At 42.8% G+C, this 25,603-nt stretch overlaps 1 protein-coding gene and 1 long non-coding RNA gene across 2 annotated transcripts in view; one reads left to right on the forward strand and one right to left on the reverse strand.

The window, feature by feature from the left end:
• LOC140332865 (uncharacterized) overlaps positions 1-25,603 on the reverse strand; it is a 359,753-nt gene that overhangs the window by 304,809 nt on the left and 29,341 nt on the right. The gene's annotated exons all lie outside the window — the stretch shown is intronic.
• The window catches only part of PITPNC1 (phosphatidylinositol transfer protein cytoplasmic 1), a 55,489-nt gene that overhangs the window by 10,741 nt on the left and 19,145 nt on the right, over positions 1-25,603 (forward strand). Inside the window, exon 2 of the mRNA XM_072414082.1 lies at positions 20,482-20,630. Coding sequence (XP_072270183.1) covers positions 20,482-20,630 — 149 coding nt within the window. The remainder of the gene's footprint in view (positions 1-20,481; positions 20,631-25,603) is intronic.

Consider the following 25,603-nt stretch of genomic DNA (forward strand, 5'->3'; position numbering starts at 1 on the left):
CCCCCGTTGTGAATAAACAGGATTTGACTGTAAGACATGGGAGTTAGGGCAGAATCCTTTAATCTTCTGCATTTCTGCATTCCTAATCGCTTTACTTTTCTTATATCTCGCCAAATTTCAATAAAAGATTCTAATATTGAAAACTCATTGTAATAGAAGTATCCAGCATCATTTCTAAGAAATATGCCAGGGTGGAATTTTATTTCATGGAGTAAGAGGTTGGTGTATAGGCCCGTGTGTGGGATATCTACTACTACCTACTAGATTGTAAGCTCTTCGGGGCAGGGTCCTCTCCTCCTGTATCATTGTCTGTATTAGTCTGTCATTTGCAATCCCTATTTAATGTACAGCGCTGCGTAATATGTTGGCGCTATATTAATCCTGTTTATTAATAATAATATCTATGGAGAGGAAACTTTGCTGCAGGTGCATTCATAGTCCTCACCCTTCAGTACCTCAACCTGGCCAAAGCAGCTGCAGCAAAGTTTAATACGTCCTTTACAAATCTTCAGCAAGAAGTCATATAGATGGTGGTGGTTGTTCAAAAAATATATAAAAAATAGTTTTTAATAATGAAATCGTTTCAGGTTGTGTGGGCTGGTTGGGACAGTCCTGGTTCAGGGGGTCACGGGCCATCTTTTCACAAGGTAACGCTATATCGTAGTAGAAAATACCTGCAGATTACTGGCACTATTTGCAGCCCCGTGCAATGCTATTAATAAGTTTACATGCTGTCACACCCCCATTATTGTTTGTGTGTCGCCATGGTGATGCCGGTCATATGCCAGGGGCGGGCGCAGGAGCACCCAGTGTAATCAGAGCCGCCATTACTGAAATAACAGTTCAACAGGTGCCCCAAATTCCCTATCAGGTTCCTGCTTACAAGTATTTCCATGTTCTTTATATCCAGTTCCAGCGCTGGGCTCATTGCAGGAATAATTGCAGCCATGTAATGAAAGAAATGTTCCACTGACACCGATATAAGTAATAATATCCATATGAATTATTCTGAAAACATAAAAGAATTCATAATCATTGATAGACATGATTCAACAGTCACACAATTGTGCTTAAATGCAAATAGAACCTAAAGGTAAATCCAATTGCTAAAACCTCAGAGAATCTTCTGGAATGCCTAGACTTGTAGGGGGACTTCCTGTTATAGGGTGACAACGCTCTGCCCGTCTCCTAATTGTTTCCATTATTTTGTCACTTATATTTTACTTGTTCTATACATTTTTTGCAGTGATGCAAGAGGGGTGAGACTAGGATTCCCATAAATCAGGATTTATGGCTTGGAGTGACTTTTTCATCTCCAGAGTTTAAGGTTTCTTAGGACAACCATTGTTATTTGTCACACTGGCCTACATTCTGCCCATCAATGCAATATGACGCTATCACCAGAGACTACCGGCGCCCCACTTTCTACAATCAGACTTTATGGGAGTTCATCTATTGTGCGGGGAATCTGTGAAATCCAATGTTCATAGTGAATGTTGAGTGAACATTAATGGCTGGGAGTTCTTTATCCAGCATTGAGTTGTTTTCCTCTTTGAGTGAATTCCAACCGTAGGCAGAGCTCAGCGAGGACAGAGTTTGGTGCCCGCTTTCTCCGGGGGCCTTGCTGGCACACCAAATAATAGGTGACCTTGGCAGCGTTGCAGGTCAGAGCATTGTGTGCAGAAGGACAGAACATTCCGGCACAGCACAGAGAAAAACTGCACCTTCCTTGTCTAACACAGACAGACATTCAGCTCTGTCCAGCAGGATTTGTGATGTCACCCAGAGAAGGGGACAGGTGGGTGCCAGTCAGTTCTCACTAAATGCTGGGGGTATTTTATTGCCAAAGTCCCTTCCATGCAGTCTTACACAGTGAACACCCCCTTTCGTGTACTGAATTTGCTTTTCACAATAATCATTAGAAGCTGCAGCAAGCCAGATAAAGCCTGCCCCATTTCCCACCTGGAGGAGGTCCAGCATCATATATTCACCTTCCTTCCCAACGTGGCCTTCCCAACCCTTTCATTTACTCTATTTTAGTTCCTTCAATGTGTTACCAGAGCTTCCTGTTATTAATAAGCTTTCACAGCACCCTGCTGGCTCCTCCCACCAGCCAGGACCTGCCTGCATCACATAGAGATCCACAGGAATCCACCGATGACTTCCTTTAGAACAAAAATAAGGCGTGCATTATATACCTTTGAATTATTATTTTATAGGAGAGAATAAAGGAGCAGGGAAAGGTAAAACCACAGGCAGATAAAAAGACATCAATGGACCAATGTGAGGGATCATTACAATTATCAGAACTTGTCTTTGTATCAGCCTACTGCACAATCTGTACAGCAGAGCTCGGGTTGGATGATGGAGAAGCAGCCAGTTTGGGGGTGTAGTGTCATAGAATGAGCAGAAGGATAAGCTTATCAGTCTTCTGATCCAATCTGTTAAATTTAAGCAGAGAAAGATGTTGGGTGTCGGTGCCATGCCATGGCAGGAATCATATGCAATCTGGAGAGATATCAGGGTACAGCCTCTGCCCCCTCACATGGATTGCAGCAGACTGTTGGCTCTTCATACTGGTACAGAGCTGGCGCCATAATAGTCATTCTGTCTTGTTAGCTGGTGCATTGCTAAGAAAGCTACAGCACCCGAAAAAGACCATGAAATGGGCACAGCACGACGCTTCCTCCAAAAGGCTCACATATATAATGCTGATATTCTGGGTTTCATTAACACTTGCCATGTGCTTTCAGTGCTGCTGATCCCCTACAATCTTTTTCACCACATCCTATTCTATTGCTGCTGTGCCTGCTGCACATTATTGCTGGCTTCCTGACAATGGCGGGTCATGCTTGTGCCATGTATGTGGTGCCATGGACTCATCTTGTACCAATCAGATTGCATGTGACAGGGATAGAATATTGTGATCCTTTAACAAGAAGTCCCTGAACTAGGACCATCATGGCAGGATCACCAAGGATTATGCAATAAAAGCTGCAGATTTACAAAGACATAGAAGAATGTATGAAATGACATTATACAAGTGATTGGGTTCAGCTTTGTGTTATAGAAGCCATGGAAAGGGTTTGGATTACCTTTCTCCTCTCCATCATTTACATATTGTGATATTTTCATTTTATACATATCAGTCTGATAATCCCTCTGATCCTTGGAACTCTCCATCCGTATTTCACGGGCCCCATCCCGGTGTCTATATTGCTTTGGATGAGGATGATTGGATAGCGGTTGTGACTGTAATAAAGTGACACGATTGAGTGTCCCCATCACTCCATGCAACAATCAATCACCGGAGATCCAAACAAGACAAAGACAAAGAATCTTTTACCGGCAGCTCCCCACCCGCAGCCTGCAGCTCCTCTGATATTCCCATTTATCACAATCCTGCTCTGGTTATCTGTCCCAAATATTACCCCACACAGATTAAAGGATGGCTCCACCCAAATCTAACTCATTGCTGAGCATTTTAGAAGCAGGTCGTTATGTGGCTTTGTGGCATTGGAAGTTTTACCTACCTAAGATATAAATCAGTTTCCAGCTTGTACAGGGATCAGGTTGGTCATCATTAAAATCTCTCAGTATTCTGTGATCCCAGAGAGGACAAGGATGACCATGGAATATCCCACCTTAGTCATGACAATCAGTTGTCACCCACCCACAGGCTGCCATATTATTTCCAATGCCATGACCTGGGCAGGAAGTAACAGAAAACTCCCTAGTTGGAAGACACACAGGGCCTGATTCACTGCACTTTCACCAGTGAACCTGGGTGACTCAGCAAACCTGGAATGGATCTGGTCCAGGATTGAAATCATTTGCTAACAAATAGCAAATGATTATTATTATAATTACACAGTATTTATATAGCGCCATCATATTACGCAGCGCTGTACTAAGTCCATAGTCATGTCACTAACTGTCCCTCAAAGGAGCTCACAATCTAATGTCATTAATGTAGTCTAAGGTCAATTTAGGGGGAAGCCAATGAGCCTAACTGCATGTTTTTGGGGTGTGGGAGGAAACCAGAGTACCCGGAGAACCTGCAAACTCCATGCAGATAGTGTCCTGGCTGGGATTCGAACCTAGGACCTAGCGCCAGAGTGCTAACCACTGAGCCACCATGCTGCAAATGAGTTTTAGGAGATCCATTCCAGGTTTGCTGGATCACCCAGCTTCACTAATGAAAGTGTATGTTCTCCAGCCTTGGAGAGCTTTAATGAGTCAGGCCTACTAATGTAAACCCTTTACCACCCCATCAAAAGCTGAAATAAAACTTTACTTGGAGTTGGGCTTTATTATTTCATATCTTCCCACACATATTTATCCCACACGCCTCTACCTCGATAAGGACAAAGCTTAACTACATGTATAATTATTATCCTGTATGGATAAAACAGTGCACAGCTGGGGGGGGTTTGTAAATTCTCCTTAACATTTATTTAACTTTTAGTCTCACCCCCTCCCCACCCCTATATGTCGGGGCAGACTGCAGTATTCCCCCAAAACGCCCATCCTGCTGTGCTAAAGCAAATGTGTTTAACAAGCCAAGTGAAGAACAAGCTGTAATTTTCCTAAAATAGCTGATTTTGTAAATTGGGCTGATGAATTATCGGCGGCGGTGGTGAGGGAATTACAGCAGATGTTTGAAGACTTTCCACAAACTTTTTAAATGGCAGCTGCAGGCGCATAAAGGAGCCGCTTCTCCATGTTCAGTGGGTTGTGGTGGGATCATCGTTTCATCTCCGTGTGCTGGGGGTAGCTGCTGAGGGTAGGTTATAGATCAGTTATATCCTGATATCATTATTGGACCATTTATCAGCCATCTTTGCTTTGTTCTACAAGTGTAAGATGGTGCTTTATCTTCTAAAACCCCCGCGAGATCAAACAGGTAAATATTTCTCAAAATATAAACCTCAGGGGCTGTCCTGTTTTCTCACCGTCTAAAGCTCCACCTACTTTCTGATTGAGCATTGCTATTGGCCACGAGTAGGACAGCCCCTGAGCTTTGTATATTATACAATGGCTGTAGCATACACTTCACAGCTCCTGGGTTTGTAGATTTTGTATATTCGTGTATGTTATAAAGTCACTGCACCTCTCTGCTCCTTATTACTTCTGTATTTCTGATTGCAGACAGCTCCTTCTTTAATCCAGTCACTGCAATTCCAACACCTTCCTTTTAATTTGCACAATTCACATCATTTGTCAGATAAAGTATCACAAAATCTGTTTCCTTTTGCCCTTCCCATGAAAAATGCAAATTGCCTACCGATCTCTGAAAATTAATTTCATCCCTAAATAGAACATATGAAGACCTGATGTCAAAGCGACGGAGTTATTTTTGGGGACGAGAAGCGGCTGTCCAAATTCAGATTCCCAGTGGAGATAAAACGCATCTTGCAGGCACTTTTCAGTTTTTTTTTTCTTTTTTATTGCAAAATTCATAAAGATGATGAAATGAGAGTTAACTCATCCCAGCTGTGGTCCAGAATTTGCTGGGGTTTCATACAAATACACCTCCAGTAACTTGTTAACCCTGAATATACAAGGTTCTGGCATCTGAATCACATGCTGTTACCCATTGTGGGAGGGGCAGGGAGACAAACTACTGGAGGAAATCTCCCCATTGTGGGAGGGGCAGAGACACAAACTACTGGAGGAAATCTCCCCATTGTGGGAGGGGCAGAGACACAAACTACTGGGGAAAATCTCCCCATTGTGGGAGGGGCAGAGACACAAACTACTGGGGGAAATCTCCCCATTGTGGGAGGGGCAGAGACACAAACTACTGGGGGAAATCCCCCCATTGTGGGAGGGGCAGAGACACAAACTACTGGGGGAAATCTCCCCATTGTGGGAGGGGCAGAGACACAAACTACTGGGGGAAGTCTCCCCATTGTGGGAGGGGCAGAGACACAAACTACTGGGGAAAATCTCCCCATTGTGGGGGGCCAGAGACACAAACTACGGGGGGAAATCTCCCCATTGTGGGAGGGGCAGAGATACAAACTACTGGGGAAAATCTCCTCATTGTGGGAGGGGCAGAGACACAAACTACTGGGGGAAATCTCCTCATTGTGGGAGGGGCAGAGACACAAACTACTGGGGGAAATCTCCTCATTGTGGGAGGGGCAGAGACACAAACTACTGGGGGGGAATCTCCCCATTGTGGGAGGGGCAGAGACACAAACTACTGGTGGAAATCTCCTCATTGTGGGAGGGGTAGAGACAAAAAAATACTTCTGGTTTCTACCAGTTCATCTTGTATACAAATTTAGGAAAGAAAAGATTAATATTTGTTTTTTTCGTGGTGAAAATGATCAGGTCTCTGATACATTCAGGTTAGATAATTACATGGGTGGATTTGTATTCAGAGCAGAAGACTTCCTGTTAGTAAATGTGTCGCTGAATAACAGGAAATCATTTTAGTTACACAGTCATCAGTGAGCATTGAACACTCCCTACTCTGCTCCGAATCTTTCTTCACACATGGACACCATGGACCTCCATCATACTAAAACTTTCCACCACGCGTCTGTAACAATCAGCCAACCCTAAGATATTTCCCATATGCATCACTCAGACTCAGAAATTTAGGTCAGACTTAGATTTGGTCTGGGGATAATGTGATGTAACATTTCCTAGGAAGTTTTAGCATTGCATGATCTTCCTAAGAAAACGAGTTCAGTGCTTGGAAAATGTTCTGTCACATTGATATTTTACTATCCGCTTTGTTATATTTTCACTTTTGTATTATATCTTACATTACTCCACAATGGGATATATCCAGATGATGGACAATCAGCCGCCAGTGCTGGCAGAAGAGGACCTGTCACAGCACACACGTGATATTGTAGTGACATGATGCCTGGTGGAACGTACAACAGCTGTTACTCAGCTGGGAGAGACGCGCTCAATATGTCTGAATGCTCACTTGTCACCATTTACCATGACAAGAAGGTCAGACTGTGGGATGTCTTGCTCAGCATCTTAGGACATTATTTAGACTTGTGTTTGCTGGTGACTGGCAGTCTCCATCATCTTCATTATATGTAGAATTGTTAGATTTCTGGACACCTTATTTCTGGACGGAGTATTATTCTGCTGTGCTGTGACACAAACTACCCGGGGAAATCTCCCCATTGTGGGAGGGGCAGAGACACAAACTACTAGGGGAAATCTCCCCATTGTGGAAGGGGCAGAGACACAAACTACCGGAAGAAATCTCCCCATTGTGGGAGGGGCAGAGACACAAACTACTGGGGGAAATCTCCCCATTGTGGGAGGGGCAGAGACACAAACTACTGGGGGAAATCTCCCCATTGTGGGAGGGGCAGAGACACAAACTACTTCTGGTTTCTACCCAATCCTCTGGTTTCTACTCAATCTTCCTATTTTGGGAAAAAAAAAACTCTGCAAGCAGCTGGCAAGACTGCAAAGCTAGAAGGGGTAGCAAGGTGACCATTAGAATATTTAAGAAAGCTTCAACACCTTTCACTGCAACACCCAGTCCCTGAAACATGTTAAAATGGCCACAAGGCCCACTGCAATAGGAATTCTCACTGGTACTCCCAGTTTAGTTTTACTGGCAAAATGCACATCAGGATCAAATGATGTTTTTTTTTGTATATTCTGCAGTTCCATTTTAACATAAAAGATTGATATTACAGCCTTAGGATTTGCACAGTGACATATGGAGGACTTGCAGGCGCCGGTATCCTGTACAGCCACTAGGGAAAAGCTTCTTAATGGCGGATTATAGGCTCAGTGGTGGTAACCTGGGATCCGGAATATTAGAGGAGATGATCTGTCTGACCTCTTTAAGACAGACTGTGTCCAATTCATCTTCGTCTGGATATGAAGAGAATATATTTATCATGTGGAAGAGTTTCGCATTTTCAGGTGTCACTTTGCATTTCAGTTTAGAATATTCCATTTTATTCCATTATTCTAATTATCTTTTATTAGATAAGAGGGGTGCTCTGCCCACGAATATTTATTGTAGACATCTTGCTTTGTCTTAGGCTTGACTTTCTGTTATATGTTTATTGTGATAAATAGGTTTACATTAAACAAGAACTCTCCAACTGCTAAATACTGATAATTATACCCTGGGGATGGGGATAGGCATTAATTTATCACAAGCCACTAACCCTAACCTAATCCTCAGCCTTACCCCTAGCAATTAAACAAACTTTATCCTTTCCTCCTCCCTTACCCCTGGACATTACCTAATCCCTAATTCTCAAATTTACCTGTAATACTTAAGTAACCTAACCCCTGGCCCCCAATCCTAACTACTAGCATCCTCCCTCTTGTATCCATTCTGCAAATTGAGGTATTATCAGGCGATCATTACACTGAACTGTTACTCCAGTCATTGTGAGATTCTACCTTATATGTCCATAATTCCCTTCTGAAATATTTACAAACGCCTATTTCCAGCGAGTCCTCCTGGTTACAGAACGCTTGTTTTGGAAAGTCTGGTGAGTGAGGTGCACTTAGAGGTCCTGGCGGCTGCTTTAACATACAGTGCGTCATATAGATCTCTCGGAAAAAGGACAAAACCATTTATCAGACCCTTTCACGTACATTAAGGGATTTGGCCAAGCAAAGCTGGATTTGTTTGTTGGGGGCTCAGAATGGGGGCCGAGCTTTTTGTTTTTAAAAATGTAGAATTGCAAAAGTTTCTAAAGTTGTGCAAGCAGACCAAATATTTGAAAGAACTCTATCTGAACAAAACCGGGGGTTCTAAAAACACATTAACTGTAAATCTGCACGTTTCTTTTCAGTTGTAAGGTTGTACAGTGTACAAAGGTTGTACAATCTGCTCCTGGACTGTTTACCCGGAGTTTACTGCACACTGCGATCTTCTCACAATGCAAGGTTAAGTTAGGATAGGCTCACATGGGAGAATCTGGGTGATCCAACAAACTTGCAAAGGATTTCAAAAAAATCATTTGCTGGTCGTTGGCAAATGTTTTCAATCCTAGATCTGTTCTAGGTTTGCTGGATCACCCAGGTTCTCCCATGATAGTCTATCTTCAGCAGTTATGGAGAACTTTAATAAATCAGGCCCATGGTACATTTCCTGGCTGGAGGACATTCAACATCTAACTCCTCCTGATGGTCCCCAGCCCACCATTTTCATTCATTGGATTTCACTTCTTTCAATCATGGAGACTCGTTTTGGCATTACTTAGAGAAGTCTGCATGCACCCACTTCCTCAGGACACCCAAATGACAATTGGAAAATTTGCATAATTCTTCCAATCAGACCACTGCGTGTCTCAGGACTAGAGGCATTGAGGGGGGTATTTCAGGAAGGTATGTACAGCACCTTTTACCCACTCCCTCCAGCTATAATCATTGCATGGAGGAGCACAGAGACCCAATGATCGCCTCACCTAATGTAATATGTTTATAATGAAAACAAAATGGTTTTCTTAATGATTTAATTAATATTTTAAAAAAGGCAAAATATCTCAAGATTTAATTATTTCTTTACCTGATGTTCTCATTGGTAAGATGTTCTTTATTGAGTACCAGAAAATTCTTCAACTGAAAGTAACTAAAACTGTTCTTCATTTTTGGATGTAAGGAATTATTTGATTCTGTATGTTACCTCTAACTTTCCCAAAACCAGCTGTGAGGGTTCATTTCCCTGACACAGACAGCAATGGGATTGTCAACGCTGCGCATTATGTTGGTGCTATAAAAATACTGTTTAATAATAATAATATTACCAGTTGAAGTTTTTTTTTAAATTTTCACAGTGGTGGTGACATCTTTCTTTAACACTTTTCATATAGGGTTGATTCGGAGTTACCTTTTACCTTCCCACTCTTTTCTTTGACGTCACATATACAGAAATTCATCCAATGCCACCTGTCCACCACCCACTCACTACGGCTCCGTCTGCAATTCACATCTTCTCTATTCTCCCCATGATCTGCCCATAAAAAGACATAAATTGTGTCTATAATTTGGGCAGCTTTGTCTTTGGATCTCCTCCTGCATTTAGTTGTTTTACAACAATAAAATGAATCTAATACATCAATAAAACAATTGTTTGTCCCTTATGGAAGCCAGCGGAGGCCTCACCCAGCCTGACACAAATCCAGCATCAGAGATGTGGAAGACGGAGATCGGAGCCCTGAAACCTTTTCACACTTAGGACGTGCGTCACCCTGACCAATTCCATCATTCCACAAATCAGTGTTTACATCTGTAGATAATATTGTATCCTCCGGATCCTTCCCATAACCTAGCAAATTACAAAGCTGGAACTTTACCCAAAACTAACGGCAGTGAATGCGACATTCACCAAATCTATGACAGTGATTCATTCACCAGGTAATCACTCGCTGTCATTTAAAATACAGGGACCAAAAAGATACACCCGCAGCAAATGGTTTGTGAATGTGGCATTCAGAGCTTTGTGAGTATACAGAGATTCTCCTAGGTTATTCCCTCTTTTATTCACATTGAGTAATTGTGCAGTATAAAAAGTACGGAGAGAATAAGAGTTTTCTGGTGAGACAAATCCTTTACTCGTTCCATCCATCTCATATTATCAGATTCATCGTATCACTGAGCTTCAGGTACTATATATACAAAGCAGACAAATTCTACCAATCCAATGAGAGGCATGGCATGTGTTCTAATTCTCAGTATCTGTTCTCTGTATGTATGGACTCTGCACAGTACCACTTCTCTTGTCCTGTACCCCGGGTGTAGTTCTCAGTATCTGTTCTCTGTATGTATGGACTCTGCACAGTACCACTTCTCTTGTCCTGTGCCCTGGGTGTAATTCTCAGTATCTGTTTTTATTCTGTATGTATGGACTCTGCACAGTACCACTTCTCATGTCCTGAACCCGAGCTTTAATTCTCGGTATTTGTTCTTATTCTGTATGTATGGATTCTCTGTATGTATGGACTCTGCACAGTAGCACTTCTCTTGTCCTGTACCCCAGGGGAAATTCTCAGTATCTGTTCTTATTTTGTATGTATGGACTCTGCACAGTAGCACTTCTCTTGGACTCTGCAGAGTAGCACTTCTCTTGTCCTGGCACACTTTATGACAGTATCTGTTCTCTTCTATGTCGTTTTTGTAACATGGGCGGTAGATCAAACTTTACAAGCTGATACAATGAAGAAATGGTTGGATTATTATTATTATTATATTATGACTTGTCCTCAGTTGACCTCACATCACACATTTGTAGCAGAGTGTTTATGTATAAATGTGAAATATAAAATGAAATAGAAATAATTCGACACATATTTATATTTTATTGTTTCCCCCTTTGGGTACTTCTCTTGCTTTGTAGATATGAAGGAGGTAAAACGTTGATTTGACACTTGGTTGGGTTTTAGTGTTGATTGTGACTTTTTATTGTGAGATATAAAGGCTGCAATACCTATAATACCCCCATCGTGTCATGTGATCCCAGGGGATGGGGGGCACAACATTTCATTTGTGGGGTTGTCAATTATTTTAAAGGGATATTTCATATTTTATTCAGTGGTTCCTCTCATCATCTAATATACCAGTCAGCCTTTCATTGATCCAATTTATTGACTTTGTTCTCCACAATCCCACAGTTGTCGTTTTGTCATCAATAAACAGAAATGAATTCCAATGTCCATCCTGAAATGTTCCAACCGCCAGATTGTAATAGAACTAACAAAGCTTATTTACTTATTTTCTTACATAGATCTATCAATCAAATGCTGATGAGTAATGATGGTGAATGGTCTGTTCAGTGATGGGAATGCTCAGTGAATCATTCACTGCACTTTTATACATTTGCATTGCCTTAATGAGCCATGCTCTGATTTTCTCAGTAACATTTGCTGGATTGATAGCACGCTGTCACACAATTTCGGGAGGAAAGATTTAAGATTGATTAAAGACGATCGGCGCAAGCAATGACCTGTGAGACTCTTGCAGATCCTGTATAGCAGAGCTCAGAATAGGACTGGGAGAAACAGCACAAGGAAGGTGTTTATAGAGAACAAAGTGAAATGAAAAGACGGATGAGCTCATCAGTCTGCTGCTTCTGTTTGCTCTGTCCAATCACAGACTAGGGGAGGGACAAGACCTACAGTTATGTCCTAACTACATCAGAGGAAATACGGGTCTGCAGACCGGACTGTACTCTGGAGCTATGTGGACCTCAGGATGGGCAGATATACAAATCCAGATATAAGCGCTGGCTTATGTCTATTACATCTGCATGTTTACTTCTATGGGGGGGGGGGACAGACTTTATGGAGAAATATCTGCAATCCCTAATAACTTAGCTGCATATTAGGCAATAACAAGTAATAGGCTGATCTTCACAGCCCTGTCTCTAGTATTGCTCCCAGGGGTCAGTAAATATTGAATTTGGGTAGACTTGTGTTTGTATTTGACAATAATTTTGGAGGTCTTTGTTTTCGGAGTAAAGCAGAGCAGTGATTGCATGTAGGAGTGCCAGCAGCAGAAAACATGCGGCTTGCCATGTCGTTGGAATATATTTGTTTCCTCTGGCATTGTTGACCAAAGCTGAGTATAAAACAAAGCCCCGTGCAGTGTGTTAAAGACTCCCAGGAAGAACATGCTGACAATGTGTTAATGACTTCACGCCATTCTGTAATAATCAGTGCGCTTCATCCTATGGAGCAGCTGCGCCCCAGTTCTAAGAATCCTTCCTGAAATCCCCCATTGGTTCCACAACATATGGAGCCAGCCTGTTCCCCCATCTGCAGCTCTCCTAAATATCACTGGGACCGATCAACAAACTTTTGTTATGGCAGATCCCTTTGTTATGGAGGTATCATTGTAGGCTGATATATAATAATAATCTCCATCCCTCTATATATAATAATAATATGATCCCTCCCTGTATATATCCATCTCTATATATACTGCACTCATTCCTCACCAGGAAGAATCAATGCACTTTATTGTAACTGCGAGATTTCTGGGAGAAATTTGAGATTCACTCCGAGGGCACATTGACGTCTGCTCTGTGTATTTTTAGGTCAGAATTGGAACATTTTCTGAATTCCTTTGTCATTCCTGAGCTGCGGCAACAATGTGCAGGCAATGTGCTGGGATCAGAGCGAGGAGGAGGGATGGTGGGAGCCCTGTGATAAATGCCCCAATTCTCAGGTAGAGCAATTGTAGATAACACTCAGCATAATATTCCCAAAACATTCAGCTGTATTTATATAAGCTGCATTCTTACTCTGATTTTTGAATTAAAGATATCTGGGTATTATTGTCAACGGGGTAATAGAGGTAGATTGTCATGGTCTCTTTATTCTGGGTCCCTCAAGATTGTGTCGGTGTCTCATTGTTCTTAGTGCTGCCCCATATTGGATCCCCCAAGTATCAATGTGCCATTATTCTGGGACCCCTCAAGATCCATTGTATCAGGGTTAGGGACTTCCAACACACTGCTGCCAGATTCTCATTTTTATAGCACCCCCAAGTATCATTGTGCCCTTTTTTTAGAACCCCCTTTTTATAGGACCCCAACTATCATTGTGTCATTTTTATGGAACCCCCTAGTATCATTGTGCCATATGTATGGAACCCCCAAGTATCATTGTGCCATTTGTCCTGGCACCCCATGTAAGTATGTCATTGCCTGAGCATAGCCTTAGCATATCATTGTCCTGGCACCCCATGTAAGTATGTCATTGCCTGAGCATTGCCTTCGCGTATCATTGTCCTGGCACCCCATGTAAGTATATCACTGGCTGGTAAGTATATCATTGTTCTGGTGTACCCCAAGTGTCTTTTATCCTTTGTATTAGGACCCCCAATTCTTCATGGCATTATTACACCATTGTGTGTGATCACAAGGTAACACAACGTATTTCCACAATCCTGTAGATGTAGGATTTATTATGTAGCAGATGTTGTGCAGTACAAATGATCTATAAGGAATGTGCTTTGGAAGAGTCTTGCTCACACTGGTAATTCCTTGCAGATGGGTGCGGGGTGTTGGGGATTTGCCTCGGCATGTGTATTGTTGTGTCTTGGAATGCAATGACTTGTTACTGATGAGAAGATAGAGCAGACATTGAGACATGTGCCTTCCATCAGAATGGAAAAGTTTGGGCTCCGGCTGACATGGAAACATTCTGGGAGATAACATCTGCACGAGTGCTTGGCCGCTTTGTGCGTCACATGATACCGGCGCCTGTCATGTGACATGGGCTGTTAGTCAATACTTACCCTGTAATAATAACACACAGAGAAAAAAGTTTTCAAAGCTCTGAGAGTGAAAAAAAAGTGAACATCTGTTTGTGGGCTGAGGGGAAAAACACATCAATCACTTTTTAGTCAGTCCCAACACATTTTACTATTTCCTCCAAAATCTTACATAAACAAGTCGAAGAATGGGTTAGGTGCCGAGTCATTGGTGAAAGAGTTAATGGCCAATTTCTTGGTATATTTTTGTGTAAATCTGATGGTTACTGTCTATACTCTAGATGTTTACTAGGAGGAAGAGTTTGATGAAAGTGTGAGCAAAAGTTTATAAAAGAATGAAAGAATACAAAGCATGGGGAGTGTAGGCCGAGGTGACGGAGGGGAGGTGTAGGGATTAGGGGCCAGGCATGGAGAGGGGAGGTGTAAGGATTAGGGGCCAGGCATGGAGAATACAGAAGTCAGGTAGGGATGGATGGAGGACAGTAGGGACTATGGGGGGAATGATGAAATAAAGTGGAGGAGGGATTGTATGAGATGGTAGGGAGTGCACTATGGACAATGGAGGATGGGATGGAAAGATAGGTGACAATGGAGAAAACTATGGAGAGGGGGAATGAAGACCTATAAAGATGGTGGGGAGTACAGAAGACTGTATACTATGGATAGGAGAAGTGATGGAGATGAATGATTGGAGGACAGGGGAGGAATGAAGAAGATTTCCATCTCTAGGTGGTTGCACTCAGTAAATATTTATCAAGCTGTATCCCCTCCAAGTTTTCTCTCTCCTTCTGGTTGGGGAGAGATTTGCTTCCAGCTATTTTGTTAACATCTGTTTTGTGAGTGAGGTTCTCACACGTCTCTCGTCCACCCTACCTGTCCCCTCCGGGGTCCCTGTGTCCTCATTATTTCAATAGAGCCCCCCTTAGTACGCATCTCATCTTCCTGTGTCAGTAATATGAATTATTTATGGCTGAGAGACGGCTGTACACATTGTACCTGTAGACTCTAATAATGTCATACTTACTGGTGAGGAACTGGTAACTGCATTCATTTACTGATATCAGACTTCTAATGGTAACAAGGAGGGAATGAAATTCCACAACTTACCTGCTGCAGCTAATCAGCTGCTTGTGCTCCAGACCAAAGTATTTCAATATAGTTTCTGATTGGCTGGACTGGACCCAGTAAGGTTCGTCATATTAGGACCATCATTGTCCTGCAGCTTTAGGTTGTGATTTACCTAAGAGACACCAGCAGAAGTTATACCGTATTATACAGGGGGGTGACATGACCCCCACATATAGATTTTATTATACGGTGAGGGGGGGTGACATGACCCCCACATAGAGATTGTATTATACAGGGGGTGGCATGACCCCCACATAAAGATTGTATTATACAGGGGGGGTGACATGACCCCCACATATAGATTTCATTATACAGGGGGGGGAGGGACATGACCCCCACATATAGATTTTATTATACGGGGGGTGGCATGACCCCCACATAAAGATTGTATTATACAGGGGGGGGGTGACATGACCCCCACATATAGATTTTATTATACGGTGAGGGGGGGTGACATGACCCCCACATAGAGATTGTAATATACTGGGGGTGGCATGATCCCCACATAAAGATTGTATTTTACGGTGAGGGGGGGTGACATGACCCCCACATAGAGATTGTATTATACAGGGGGTGGCATGACCCCCACATAGAGATTGTATTATACAGGGGGGTGGCATGACCCCCACATAGAGATTTTATTATACAGGGGGGTGACATGACCCCCACATAGAGATTGTATTATACAGGGGGGTGGCATGACCCCCACATAGAGATTGTATTATACGGGGGGGTGACATTATACTCTGACCTTGCAATAAAAGAATTGACATAACCCCTCAGATAATGTTTTCATTTTTAATTTCTTGTAGGAATTTGGTAGCCATGACTGAGTTCCCCTAATTCTGAATCCAAGTCTTCCAATGCGTCACCTCCAAGCCCCCATCACGCAGATAGATTTGTAATGGGCTCAGGAGAGAGGAATCCCCAAGCCAAATGGCCGGCCAAATGCAGATGGCTCTTGTAGCGGAGAAGCTCCTCACATGTACTGTAAATAGATTCATTAATTAAGGCATCTTTTTATATTCCCACCATCCAATGTCGCCGCCACAAATGTCACAGACTTCTCTGCATTAATGAGATAGTTGTAATACCAAAACACCCTGCAAATGGAAATAGGAAGGAGGAAGATATTCAGCAGACATTGTGCTCAATTAAAGGGACAACATGCTTGTAAAAATGTGCTGAATTCACTTGTAGTCTATAGGCCATGTGATCGGCCCCAAGCTCTGAGGATCCATCATTCCATAATTGATGCAGATTTCTATATACACATAAAATGATGGGGTGCAGTGATGGATCTCAGTATGATTTTATTTCCCTATTCCCCTTTATCTTTCCTTCTTCCCTCCCCATCTCCATTATTGTTCCATAGCAGGGATCCTATGATATATAATAGGACATTGTGCTGACTCAGGGGATTCCCATCCTTCTTGCACTGTCAGCCAACATCTGCATTCCTATAGATTTCTGCACAACAGGAAGGAGAGCAATCAATACTCTGACTGTTCCATGTCAAGGTAGAAATATCGCACCTACTGCTGGCGGGGACAGCCGTCACACATAATGTTATAGAGAGACTCTCCCTGCAGTGTTTAAAGCTGAACTCCAGCACAATATTCAGCAATACATCACTGGCAGTGTAAGTGTTAACATTTCACTCAATCCTTCTATTGTGTGCTACTCTCCCCCACCTCAAAACTTATTTTTTGCACAATTAAGTGTGCAGAAATGAGCTCTTGGGAAAAATCGGGAAGCATTGCAGTTGTGTTGATGTGAGGTCATGTGATCCTATAGCCGATTCATGAGAAGTGCGGAGGGGGGGCCTAGAACCAGGGAACACAGATATGAGAACCTTCAGGATGGACAACAGCAGGGGATTTATGGGTGGACAAGGAAGATGAAGAAATGAAAGCCGGGCTGATAATTGCAGCTGCTCAGCAGGTTGTGTCTTGTGTGAATTTAAATGGGAAATATTCTTGTTGGATTGCAGCACGAAATACTAAAGGCACTGAATGGTAGCTGGGGGCCGTCAGTAAATACAGGACAACATGCAGGCACCTTCTGTCTCCTCCAATCTGCAATCATTTAGAAGCGTGACAAGGAGCATTAAGAGTAAATATGGCTGAAATTAACCCAAAAATGTTTTGTGGCTTTGGTCCTGCCTCAGGCGCCCCATCACTCCACTATATGGCCGAATCCGGTAATTGGTCCCTTCCAGACACTGGGAATTTATATAAATGGGGAAGGTTTGACAAGAGTGAAATAAAAATGCAGAAATAAACACTGCAATGCAGCATACTCGTCATTATGGAGAGCTGTGCCCTCACTGACACTAAACAGCCATTGTATTGAAGATTTGGAATAAGTAAAAAAAGTTCTAGGCTCAGAAATCCTTCTATGTACCAGGCTGCACTACAGTCTAACAGCTGGTCCAGCCAGTAATCATGTGTTCAGGGAAAACCAACTGCTGGGCCAACGTGCAAATCAGATATGTAAGTACTGCCTATATTGATGCCCCCCAGAGGTGGCAATCCTGCTAAGAAGCACACATAATGGAGTCTTTGATGTGCCTGCAAATAAATGCATGAAAGGTATGTTGAATGGATTTCCTGACTTAGAAATTGCTTTATTTGTGGAAAATCTAATATTAATGATTATCTTATAGGCAAGCAGCCAGATGCAGAGTTATATACATCTATGGTGGACTGCACCGGCGGGTTGGTGACCTGACAGCCTGGAATATACCTATACAGATGGATAGTGTTGGTTGGACCCGTTAGCCCATTGCTGTGGGTGGCTGTGGCTCTGATCCGGTGTTGTCATGTGACCATGGCTTCCTCTGCTTGTTATCCCGATACAAGAACTGCCAGTCAGCTGCTCAGTCAGGAGGTGGCCCCGGGTAGGACGTCACTGGATGTTACATCTGTGGTGTCTGATCGGCTGGGGGGCATTTTGTGGTGTTTGTGCTGAGGCACCTGATAAAAAATCATTTCTTGTGTAAAATCAGCAGTGGGTCAGATTTCCAACTGGGGCCTAGGATGTGTTTATTGGTAATAAGACTGACCGAGGTGACACACTGATACTTCCAGATGCTGAATAATAACACACTGACACTTGGGGGTCCTAGAAAGGCACACTGATTCCTGGGGGTCACAAACAATGACTCATCAACACTTGAGGGTCTTTTAATGACACGCTAAAACCTGGGGTCCCTGAACAATGACTCACTGAGACTTCGGGCTCCCAGAGGGCCACACTGATGCCTAAGGTCCCAAAACAATGACTTAAATTGGGGTCTCAGAACAAAAACGCAATCCTGTTTGGAAGTCCCAAATCGAAGACTCATTTGGCACATTTAGCAGTCCCTGAACAATGACACACTGACGCTTGGGGTCCCTGAACAATGACATACTGACATTGGGGTCCCAGAACAATGACACACTGACATTGGGGTCCCAGAACAATGACACACTGACATTGGGGTCCTAGAACAATGACACACTTACTCTTGGGGTCCCAGAACAATTACTTTGACAATGACATACTGACATTGGGATCCCAGAACAATGACACACTGACACTGGAAGGCCTCAGGATGTTAAACACTTCTATTTGGGGGTCCCAGGACATTGACACATTGACATGCAGGGGTCCAAGGATAACAACACACAGATATTGGGGGATCCCGGGACAATGGCACACTGACATGTGTGGGTCCTAGGGCAATGACACCCTTCCTTTTAGGGGTCCCAATTTGCATTGTCTCTCTTCCCATCAGTCTGATCCCCTCGGCTCTCTTCCCTCGCTCTCTCATTGTGCTGATTGAACGTATAATTTGGATGAAGCAAATGGTGCATTGGATGAATGGGCTCACAATCATTGTTAAAGGAAGTGTTCACATGTCAGCCTCCCGAATGTCTTCTGTTTGTTATCACAACGGTAACATTTTATTGTTTAGTAACTGAAAGGTAACGGGTAAAGATGTGCCAGGAGTCATGAAGTCTGTGACGGCCCATTAGGAGTATAAATAAATTTATTACAGTCCTGATTGGTTGCTGCTGCAGAAACTTCTCCCCCTTATTTAATACAAAGACCCCAGTGTGAGTGTTTGCCCGGTCAATGTGGAACTACAAGTGACAAAATGCCTTCTTGCTATCTGTGCTCATTTCCATCATCAGTAGAAGAAATGCACCCATACAACTATAAGCTGGGATGCTGGGACTTGTAGTTCTGGTCTTGTAGGCTCATAATGCCTATACCTCTGAATTCTGTGTCTTTACCAGGAAGGGTTAATGTCTTGCACGCATTATTTCTGGCATATATGTCACATTCTGTGAGTGTATATTAATATACCGTGATCCCAGAGGTAATTAGCTTGTCATTAGTGACAGACCAGTTGAGCATGCTGTTGTATTAACCCCGACCGTCTGCAGGATCTCTACGGAGCAGAAAGGAGGTGGCATCATGTATAGGGGGTATAAAGGAGGGCAGAATATTTCATCTGTGCCAATTTACAATCTATCCATTTTCCAAATTCAAATTGTCCGGTGAGTTGTCCCAAATTCTCAGAAAGGGGCAGATCAATGATATGTATAATTAAGGAGGATTGAGGCTGTAAAAGTGCCATTTGTCTGGTGTATTCATGGGAAATGTCATTCCTTGCAGTTCCATGAAGCTGCTTTGGGCAGTTTGTGATATTATACAAAGGTAAAAATATGCCAGCGATTCAGATCTGATTTCAGACATTGCCAGTTCACAATGGTTTCTTGTTGTATTCTCTGCTGATAATATAAATCCCTAATCTGGGTGCAGACCTCTGGTCTTACTTTGTAGTAGTCACATAGCAATGTAAAGCGTTCTTTCACCTGGCATAGTGAACATTCATTCAAATGAAATGAAATATTTAGTTTCTCCTTGCATATGAATGGAAGTCATCTCAGTCTTTTAAACTAAGTGGAAATATAGTATTTTTTTTTTTTTTTACCAAATGTAATAATATTTCTATAATGAGCAGCTGGTATTAATGTGAGATATATAATCATTAATAATCAGGTTTTATTGTTATAGGTTCCCTTTGATCCCAGAATGTTATATTCATTTCCATCTTTCTTTTTACAGTACAGAATCGGGCAGCTGTACATGATCAGCAAGCACAGCCACGAACAGAGCGACCGGGGCGAAGGGGTGGAGGTGGTCCAGAATGAGCCGTATGAGGACCCTGTACATGGCCAGGGACAACTTACCGAGAAGAGGGTTTACCTGAACAGGTGAGAAGTCTGTAGCTGACACTACATAGAAGATCTCCCAAAACCCAACGCAATGACCTCTGGGTATTGGGAGTCAGAAATAATTTATAATAAAGTTTTATTAGTTTTCTTTACCATTTCAATGAATATGAGTTCTTATAAATTCATAATAAATATAAATCTCAGAAATATTCATTTGGGCATTGAATGGCCTTGGAATGAATGGTGCGCATTTTGATGGTGGATTTGAAAGTTTGGCCATTCCTTGCAGGTTGTATTTGTATGCAGACTGTCCTAGGCAATGCCTATATGTGACCATGGTTGAATGAACTGACATCCAATGAATAAATGAAGCCAGACAGGAAAAGTCTGTTTGGGATGAACAGTCCTCAAGCAAAGAAATGAGTTGATCCGCTGCAGCTTCTGCAATAAAAGCAAATTCAGTTCAGGAGAGGAATTGGTACTATCGTGCAAGACTGAAGGGAAGGCCAGAGGGTGGATTTAGGTTGGAGAATATAGAAAATACCATAAACATTTCATACTGAAATATTACCCCTGAACTCCGTTATTTTCATTGCAGGGAAGCTAAAGATTTTTTTTTGTTAGATTGTGCCTTGTTCAGTTGTTGATCATTTCCTCTTTTCAGGCCTTGCTATGGTTGTATCTTCCAATGTCAGACTATAGAAAGCAGGTAAGATTTAGCTGGCACATCATGCAAACAATAGAACATTGATTTATCTATAGTCAGGTGTCAGGTTTATCTATAGGCCAGGGCGTCACATGAAGATGTTAATTTGTCTCAGCAGCGATGAGATTAAGCACTGCCCGCAGAATCCTCAGCAGGTGGTATCTGCATGAGTTAATGTACCGTGACATCTGCACATTAGGCCTCCTGCATGGCGTTGCGCTCTTGGTCTCCCGGTTGTTGCAGCTGAAGATTGCAGGGTTTATGGTCCCTTCAGTGCTGATACAGCAGGACTCTTTGAATTGATTGGGAGCCACTAGCAGAGAATGTGATGCAGGTTGACGTTGGCGGTGACCCTGGGGGTTGCCATATTGTGGGGACTCAGCACCAAGTTCAAGAATACAATAGATTAAGAGAGGAGGCCTGTCACACTCCCCAATCCTGACAAGCTCCTCGAGGGATATAATGTCTCTTCCCGTTCTCTTCCAGGGTCAGATGTGCTGATTCCACTATTTCTGCAATGCCATTCTCCCTCGCAGCACCTACCACAGGCAATCAGACACGTGTGTGAGGTCATTAATATCATTTTCACAGCTCAGCGTGTTTGAACCACAGAGCGAAGGCCTTGTTGTATGAAATTCCTGGACAATGTCAGAAAAATCTGCTAACATACAATCTTTAGCTGTGAGCTCAGGGATAAAATATCTCTGCCTCCGCTGCCCAACATTGGATGTCCCCGAACCAAATACATTGTGATGGCACCAGGTTTCATGGGGCTGCAATGCTTCCAGGATTCTGTGTAATGGGCATGGTAGTCATAACTTACAATGGAGGAACTGACCACATGGGAAACAATTTTACAAACATCCCCACACTATGGGAGTGATTTAGTATGATAGGTGTAACCCATTTTGTATCCATGGCTCTGCCATTTCTAGCTGATTCTTCCCTCTGTCATGTTGACGTTGAGTATTTGGGAGCTGCAATTGAATCTCCATCTGTCGCTTTCTCCAAACTTCCTCGTTGTTGTTTATAAACCCAGACATTAAATGTAGCTCATATGCCGCTTCCTTCTTTGCCAAAATCTGTGCCCTCATAATTCTGTCACTGCACATGTTTACCCCAAGCAGAGGCACGTGTGATCTGGTGTGAGATTTTGGGAAAAAATGCTCAGGGAGCAGCCATGTTGGCTGGTGTTGTCCTCTTGCAGGATAGCCCTATGACTAACCAGCTCCAATTTACATTACAGTATAAATTATATATATTATTATATATGGTAGCCGTCTGCTAGTCCTATCCGAGAATGATTTACCTATAGTGAAATTAGAGTCCCTTGAATCCTCATCACATGAACGGCTCGGATGAGCTATAAATATTTCCCTGCAGGATTCAGAGAACATTCAGTACAAAGTGTTCTGAAATCACATTTATTATGAAAACATTCCGTCATTCGTGACACGTGACTGGCTGCACCCCAGAGGTCTCTGCTCCAATATACCACCTTGTGCGCTAATGCATTCTGCGCTCCGACCCTTCTTCGGAAAATCTGACTTTCCCATTCAATGGCACTCTAAAAGCGTCTTCACAAATCCGGGATAGGAAAAATCAATGGAGCCCATTAAGGTGAAAAGCGTCGTTCAGCGGAGGGAGGCAATCATGTGCTCCGCTCTTATAAAAAGCTGATAAAGTATTTAAGTGACCAATTATGCATCACTAATGTTGAGTTTCGGAATGAAAAAGAGCCAGGAATGTTTCTTGTAAAGAGAACTCGTCATGATGGCTGGTAACTGGCACCGCCAAAGTTACCTTCTCTTGATAGCCATTGTCAGAGCTTACACATGGCTAAGGCTTTACCCTTACCCCCCCCCCCCATGTGACAATGTTTGGGCCTACTGATTGGCTGCTTGGACAAAGACTCTTCCCTGCAGTACACAATACACAGCCAATGCCATAACATACAGAATTTCTGTAGGATAATCATATTGCTGACCTGTCCTTTAACTCTTCTACATACATGACACATAATCCATAATGAAGAGCCCCTGTCTATGGTCCTGTAAGCACAAAAAGGCTCATAAATCTTTCAACTGAGAGTTCTCCCGAAGGAATGGTTGCGGCAGAATCAGAGAGATGATTTATTTTGTTGAGTCATTACGTTGTCAGCTTGCATTTTCCCGCAGCAAAGACTGTTAACACTTCACATTCAGTGGGGTGAAGAATCACATCCTACATCGTCCTTCAGATCCATTAAAGTGGCCTTGTCATTATTATAGCCACCCAATGTCAAATGCTGAACTTTCAAGCAGGTAGATAGTGAAATCTACCATTCCTGTCCCGTACGTCTGGGCGTGTCAGATGCCTGGTCCTGCATCAGATGCTGGTTTCCTATCTTACCACGGCTCTTGTGTTACCACCCAAAGGGGGTGTCAGATGCCTGGTCTTGCAGCACAGCACAGGACACATTAATCAAAACACCTAAAGCTCTGTCCAGCAGGTGATTTACTCTCATTTCCTGTTGTTCAATGAAACAGGAACTGAGGAGAAATATGAAGCTATATATATATATATATATATATATATTATGTTCTGATTGTTTACCAGTGTGAATTAACCCCAGGATCTTAGCGGATGTTCATTAGCAATGCGGCGATATCAGTGGTTTCCCGAGGGGTGAATAGTGTGCTGCTAGGAGATTACAAATCACACTTTTATTTTTAGAGTCAGTCCAGCACACTGAGACAGTTTACTTGTAGGGAAATAAATATTTATTACCATTTCTGTAAATAGCATTTATTTGTAGAGAGGAAGAATATTTACAAGGTTCTGAAACATATCAGGATCCTGTCAATCTGTCTGCAAGAATGGACTTATTTAGGTGGAACCGGTGAACTGGGAAAATCAGTGATCAGGTGGGTGAGTATTGCAGAAAGTGACAGGCCTCTCTGCATTAACTGTCCTTACCTCCCTGATCACCACCTAGCTCTTACATTCAGAAACGTACCAGGAATGAATGAACACCAATGTGCCTGTGCAAAGTTACATCTTACCAGCCTCATAAATCAGAATGTCCAAAATCAGAATGTGGAAGAGAGGAAGGAAGAAGATGGCTGCCCCCCGCACCCCTCATAATGGGCACAGGAGGTGTACAGATCTGGGAACTCGGTGCAGGAATGGTGAGACCCACACATAATGGGCACAGGAGGTGTACAGATCTGGGTGTATAGTTTTGGGAACTCGGTGCAGGGATGGTGAAACCCACACATAATGGGCACAGGAGGTGTAAAAATCTGGGAACTGGGTGCAGGGATGGTGGGACCCACTCATAATGGGCCCCGGAGGTGTACAGATCTGGGAACTTGGTGGAAGGATGTTATGGAGTACTCCAACCTCATTTTGAAGAAAACCTGTGACATAAAACTATTACATCATCTGTGCAGATTAGAATGCAGTGCCACGTTGTAAGACCCTCGGTGAAATATATAGGGGGGGGGGGAGGATGACCCTCCTCTATAGGAAAGTACAGTGGTTGTCCTCAGTCAGTCATTCATCGATCTTCTAGGATGGATCTATACAGAACATGGAGGGAGCGATGTATATGTGTCAGGTGACAGTTCTCTGGCGTGTACACATAGTCTAAGCCCTCTCACTGGCTGGCGGTGGAGTGGCCTTTTTCTTCATCCCATTTAAATTTCTACATCAGACAAAAAATCCGGCTTCCGCAGGGAGATCAGCATTCCTTATTGATCTTTCATGGTATTTGAACTGTGGAAATGTCAGGTCATAAGGTTAGCCAGCCGGAGGAAGCTTTGAAATAATCTGTCGCTGACGTTTTATGAATTATGTATAGCGGAGAGGTCGCTGAATTATCGGCAAATCAGAAATGTTTTATTTTGTGGCCTTAATTACTGCGGGTAAATTCTGTTTTTATTAATTGAACCTAAATTCTTTTATTTCTCCTGCAAATGGCACAGAGTACTTGTAATAATTGATTCGATCATTTTCCTGGCAGTTTAATTGTACTGCTCTGTAATGTGCTACGGCGTATGTGGGTGCTATATTAATAAACCATAACAATGGGGTATAATCACCAGCACAGTAATAATGGGCATGGTAATGGATAGGTCTTTTTTTTTTTTGGTTGCTGCCGTTGTAAACAAATTCTCTCCGGAATGACTAAATCTTTGTGGTTTGTAGAAAGAATTCTGCAAAGGATTTTGAGTATTGGGACATTTGTATGGTGTAAGAGTGCCTGAGAAGGAACAATGGAGGTCAGAGTGGTCTCACCATGATACAAACTTACTACAAAGAT

This window comes from Pyxicephalus adspersus, chromosome 6 (assembly GCF_032062135.1).
Source record: "Pyxicephalus adspersus chromosome 6, UCB_Pads_2.0, whole genome shotgun sequence".
NCBI classification, from domain to species: Eukaryota; Metazoa; Chordata; class Amphibia; order Anura; family Pyxicephalidae; genus Pyxicephalus; species Pyxicephalus adspersus.